The 6,390-nt window shown below is 36.2% G+C and overlaps 2 protein-coding genes across 2 annotated transcripts in view; one reads left to right on the top strand and one right to left on the bottom strand.

Moving 5' to 3' along the window:
* LOC119667770 (cdc42 homolog) overlaps positions 1 to 6,390 on the bottom strand; it is a 324,819-nt gene that overhangs the window by 99,260 nt on the left and 219,169 nt on the right. The gene's annotated exons all lie outside the window — the stretch shown is intronic.
* LOC119665662 (exportin-5) overlaps positions 4,215 to 6,390 on the top strand; it is a 5,710-nt gene continuing 3,534 nt past the window's right edge. The window contains exon 1 of the mRNA XM_038074890.1: positions 4,215 to 4,722. Within this exon, the coding sequence (XP_037930818.1) occupies positions 4,215 to 4,722 (508 nt within the window). The remainder of the gene's footprint in view (positions 4,723 to 6,390) is intronic.

The following is a 6,390-nucleotide window of genomic DNA, read 5'->3' as shown; positions in this document are numbered from 1 at the left end:
AAAAAGTTGTAACGACACAAATTTACAAAGTAAATTTCTGTGCTACATAAAACAAGAAGCAGAGAAAAACACAGTCTGTGTGTTAAATAACCGCCACCACTACACATAATATATCTAACAACTCACTTGAAAATAACTGAAGTCGACTTAACTGGAAAATATAAACTTGAATTAAAATATTTATTTTGAAATATCATGGACATTACCTATGATCCTCGATGCCAATGCACCGCGGGCATCGCTACATGCAATGTGCAAATTCTAAAAATATACGAAAAACAAAATTAACGTTTGGTTAAAACTTTTATGAATGGAACACTTATAAACGCAACAACAATGAACAATTATCGGCGAAACATGTGTAAATTTTAAACAAATGTCTATTTTTCTACAATTATATAGAAATAAAACAAAACACAAAACAATGTAACACTTATCACAGAAAACACGTTTAATTATTGAACAAAGATCTATTTGAAATATATATAAATAAAATAATACACAAAACAATTTAACACTCATGTTTGTACAATTTTATTTTTATAAACAAAACACAACAAAACAAAACTAAACACGCCAACATCAATTTTATTTCTTTTAATATTTCTTTTCTGTTCACATTTAGATAATATTAAATTCACAGAATATATATGTATATTTAATACCTTGTTTTGTAGTATTAAAACACTTTACTTTTAATATAATAATATTTAATATAATATAAACTAAAAAGGAATAACACACGAAATAAAGAAACACGGCGCGTAGTAAAAGTACTAAAAAAATCACGGCGAAGCAGAAGAAGTGAGAAAACAGTAGAACACAAAGTTCAACTTCACGGCGAAGTCAAGTACAGCAAAGAATACCGGTACGCTACACCAAAAAGCTCCGGTATGCTCGATATAAAAGGAGGTACATTTTATATAATCAGGGACTTGGTTTGCGACAAGTGAAAGAGCAAGTACTCTGGCTCATTGGGCCTTCTGGTAAATTTTACCAAACTTGAAATTTTACTTTTCTTGAAACAAGTACACTGGCCTATCGGTCATCTGGCACATTGTGCCACAAATCTGGTTCTTTGAGTCAAACATAGTGTAAAATTCCTTTCCTGTCTTATATGTATATTTTTTTAACCTGGCTTATTCGGTCAAATAGTTTTTTACAGCACGGAGGAAACGTTTTGTTTATTTTTGTTACAACAGAAGAGGGGCTTAAGAAGTCACACGGGTTTTGCTAAGATTCTTTTAACAAGGAATATATGGAAAACTGGGAAATTTTGGCATCAACATATTTTTTTTATTTATTATTAGAAATGTTTCCAATGAATTTTAATTAAACTTTGTTAATCATAAGTTTATGAAATAATAAAGTTATATACATAATTTATACATATAAATCACGTTCTGTTTTCTTCTAAAACCAACGTCTCGGCAAAATTATAAATATATTGTCACGACTCTGGACGACGGCTGAGGATACCCCAGCAAAAACTAAAAATTTTTGAACGTCACCAAAAGTGTCGTTACAATTGGCGCCCGAGCAGGGACCTGGTTTTAGAAAAGAACGAACGTTGAGCAGGGACCTGGTTTTAGAAAAGAACGAACGTTGAACAGGGACCTGATTTTAGAAAAGAACGAACGTTGAACAGGGGACCGTGTTTTAGAAAAGAACGAACTAGGAAACAGGACGAGTAAGTGTACAAACGTTTAACGCAAAGAGTCATTAGACGGTACACGAGGTAACATGGTCAAAACAGCATGGATTTCGATAGCGCGTAAAGAGGATTTGGTTCAAATTCTAGAAGAAATTAAGATCAGTACATCAGGAACCGTTGAGGAACTACGGAAACGTGTACGTGATCATCTAGCAACTGAGGAGTACACGGAAAAATTACTAGATATAATTATGGACATGGAAACTAAATATGATCGCAGTCTCTCACCCAAACCTCCAGGCATCGAAATCGACACGCCAAAAATACACATTTCAGAGCCAACCATGATGACTAGCAAATTTGAAGACATAGCGCGAATCGCCAATCAAGTGCGTAATTGGGAGGTACATTTTAATGGTGAAACAAGTCCATTACCATTTTTGGAAAATTTGGAAACACTCTCCGAAACTTATAACATTCCCCGAGACATTCTGCCAAGACTTATGCCAGAAATACTGAAAGGAAAAGCCCTAATGTGGTTCCGGAATAACAATCGGAAGTGGACACACTGGTCAAGTTTTGTTCAGGATGTTCGAGAGTTTTTCTTGCCTTCTAATTATTTAGAGCAATTAGAAGACACAATTCGGAACAAATACCAGAAGAAGACGGAGTCATTCCAAGACTATGCCCTGGCACTACAAGAGTTGATGCGATATGCTGAGTTAACAGAAAGACAACAGTTAAGTCGGATTTACCGGAATAGTAGACCAGAGTATCAGCTCCAGATCAAACCGCGTGAATTTAGCTCCTTGGGAGAATTAAGCAAACTAGCAGAAGAATTCGAACGTCTTACACAACTAAGTAGTAGAGAACGCCAATGCACTCTTGATTGGTCACCACCGATTGCCATTAATAGAACACAGATCGAAAAGGTGGACGTGCGTAATGCTTGTCGTAGATGTGGGGAAAGAAATCATTTTGCACGAGAATGCACAAAGCCTAGGAGACTTTTTTGCTGGAGTTGTGGTACTATAGGCCGTCGAACGATCGAGTGCTGCAGGGAAAATCCAACATACAGAAATCATCAGAGGCCATCGGGAAACGCTTTGGGGGTTGTCACGCCAGGCGGAATGACAACCACCCAAACATTTTATCCGTCAAATTAGAATCCAGTCAACCAAAACTGATGCAAGAAAATATAGTCCAAAATCAAAGCATTAAATCGAATCATCATATCCAACTGAGGAGTAACCAGCAACCGATTCCACCAGACGCAAAACAAGCAACAGCAATTAGTAGGCCAATAACAAATATACTACCAACGCTAAATATGCCACACCAAAGTAATTCACAATCACACTTAGTACCATTACAGGAAAAACCACACAAGGAGGCAGTTCATAAATGCATCGTAACTCCTCCACAGAGTTCAACGTCTCATAGGGAAAGTCCAGAAGTAGGTTATCAACAAGCATATGCACAACAGTCGCTAGTTAACTACAATCAGAATACGCAACCACGAGAGCAAAAGTATCAAATCGAAGAGCATGACTTATCATCACGTCCAGCACTGCCACAACGTTTAATGATAGTACCGGAGTCATCACATGTCAATCATCCAGTACTACCAACTTCTACAAGTTCAGAATCATCATCGCAAACGCCACAGGGGCATTCACAAGGTAATTTTAAATCACCATCGCAAACGCCACAGGGGCATTCACAAGGTAATTTTAAATCATCATCGCAAACGCCACAGGGGCATTCACAAGGTAATCTTAAATCATCATCGCAAACGTCACAGAGTCATTCGCAAGGTAATTTCAAATCATCGGTACAACCAAAAGAACTTGAGCCGCAGCCGCCATCTTCGGTTAATCAGCCACAGTCACCACGAGAAGCACCACCAAGAGATAATCACCAGTCCGGTCCACCATCATCTTCGTCATCAACCACATCGCCACAAAGGAATTCTACTACAGTATCGCCAATAGCGGACAATCGTCAAGTACAACCTACGAAGTCATTAGATCCATTAGATATCAATGTTTCAGATAGTAAACTTAACACGGAACTACCAAGCCAGGGAACTCAAGCAAAGGGTATAGTCAAGCATGACAGTCGACAAGAACCATGGTCACCACAAGAGAAATTGAACGTCATTAAACCAAGCACAAAAGGAAACAAGCCAGAGATTTTCACACAACGTCTAGGTACATTTAAACGAAAGGATAACCGTCATCAGGTCAAAAACCAAGATGAGTATTTAAAGATTTTCAAGAGTCCAAAAGTTAGAAAGAAAAATTGAGTCTCATTTTGAGAGGAATATTATTAGCACAAGTAATAGCATGTATCATAGGGAAAATAAGGGATAAACGACCCAAAATTTCGGGGTGTAGGGTATATAAAGTTATGCATAACAGGATAAACCAATTAGGAATCGGACATCGAACCTGCATCAAACTAAACAAAAGCTTACGATCCGTTAAAAATTGTGGTATAAAGCAATGCAAATAGGACAAGGAACGACCAGTCGCAAACTATCAGAATAACAAACAACATGGAGAATAAATTTGAAAATTCGGTTAAACGGTTTCGGGAAAGACTAGAAAACTTAAAAAGAAGTGCCCCGCGCTGTCAATATGTACCCAGTGTAGACGCACCTCCAAGTAAACGGTTAAAGAGTACCGTACATGTAATCAATAAATCAAGAAAACGACGTGTCATGGAATGTCCCAAACCACAGCCACGTCTAAGGCCGGCAGACCGAGTCCAGTTACCTAAAGCTACAGGTTGGCGGAAGCGTGTCAATGACACAGAAGAATCTAGTACTGTGAAGCAAGCAAATGCATCACCAACTATCGAACATATGATGAACCAAGACGCAGATCAAGACATATTACAGTGCACCTGGACAGATACCATTAGTGAACAAAGTACATCACCGCCACCGCCTGTAATTGACGAACTATATGTAGAATTGATGAGCAATGTTCCCCGAGAATCGGCTAAAAAGGAAGTCATCAACAACTGGCCTAGAGAGATAGAAGTGGCCATTCGTGAAGCCAGTAAAAAACGAAGAGTAGGAAGGCGTCTCAACTTCATACGGTGTGTAGAAAATAAGAAATATCAAGTGCAAATTAGCCGAAGAGGGGTCATCAACGTGTCATTAAAATAAAGTTTTAGTTTAATTTCTGTTCTGAAGAAGGAGGGAAATGTAACGACACAAATTTACAAAGTAAATTTCTGTGCTACATAAAACAAGAAGCAGAGAAAAACACAGTCTGTGTGTTAAATAACCGCCACCACTACACATAATATATCTAACAACTCACATGAAAATCACTGAAGGCGACTTAACTGGAAAATATAAAATTGAATTAAAATATTTATTTGAAATATCATGGACATTACCTGGGATCCTCGATGCCAATGTGCCGCGGGCATCGCTACATGAAATGTGCAAATTCTAAAAATATACGAAAAACAAAATCAACGTTTGGTTAAAACTTTTATGAATGGAACACTTATAAACGCAACAACAATGAACAATTATCGGCGAAACATGTGTAAATTTTAAACAAATGTCTATTTTTCTACAATTATATAGAAATAAAACAAAACACAAAACAATGTAACTCTTATCACAGAAAACACGTTTAATTATTGAACAAAGGTCTATTTGAAATATATATAAATAAAATAATACACAAAACAATTTAACACTCATGTTTGTACAATTTTATTTTTATAAACAAAACACAACAAAACAAAACTAAGCACGCCAACATCAATTTTATTTCTTTTAATATTTCTTTTCTGTTCACATTTAGATAATATTAAATTCACAGAATATATATGTATATTTAATACCTTGTTTTGTAGTATTAAAACACTTTACTTTTAATGTAATAATATTTAATATAATATAAACTAAAAAGGAATAACACACGAAATAAAGAAACACGGCGCGTAGTAAAAGTACTAAAAAATCACGGCGAAGCAGAAGAAGTGAGAAAACAGTAGAACACAAAGTTCAACTTCACGGCGAAGTCAAGTACAGCAAAGAATACCGGTACGCTACACCAAAAAGCTCCGGTATGCTCGATATAAAAGGAGGTACATTTTATATAATCAGGGACTTGGTTTGCGACAAGTGAAAGAGCAAGTACTCTGGCTCATTGGGCCTTCTGGTAAATTTTACCAAACTTGGAATTTTACTTTTCCTGAAACAAGTACACTGGCCTATTGGTCATCTGGCACATTGTGCCACAAATCTGGCTCTTTGAGTCAAACATAGTGTAAAATTCCTTTCCTGTCTTATATGTATATTTTTTTAACCTGGCTTATTCGGTCAAATAGTTTTTTTACAGCACGGAGGAAACGTTTTGTTTATTTTTTTTAACAACAGAAGAGGGGCTTAAGAAGTCACACGGGTTTTGCTAAGATTCTTTTAACAAGGAATATATGGAAAACTGGGAAATTTTGGCATCAACATATTTTTTTTATTTATTATTAGAAATGTTTCCAATGAATTTTAATTAAACTTTGTTAATCATAAGTTTATGAAATAATAAAGTTATATATATAATTTATACATATAAATCACGTTCTGTTTTCTTCTAAAACCAACGTCTCGGCAAAATTATAAATATATTGTCACGACTCTGGACGACGGCTGAGGATACCCCAGCAAAAACTAAAAATTTTTGAACGTCACCAAAAGTGTCGTTACA

Source organism: Teleopsis dalmanni, chromosome 1 (assembly GCF_002237135.1).
Source record: "Teleopsis dalmanni isolate 2A chromosome 1, ASM223713v2, whole genome shotgun sequence".
Classification (NCBI taxonomy): domain Eukaryota; kingdom Metazoa; phylum Arthropoda; class Insecta; order Diptera; family Diopsidae; genus Teleopsis; species Teleopsis dalmanni.
Note: the sequence above shows the minus strand (reverse complement) of the source record. Positions and strands in the feature narration are given on the sequence as shown.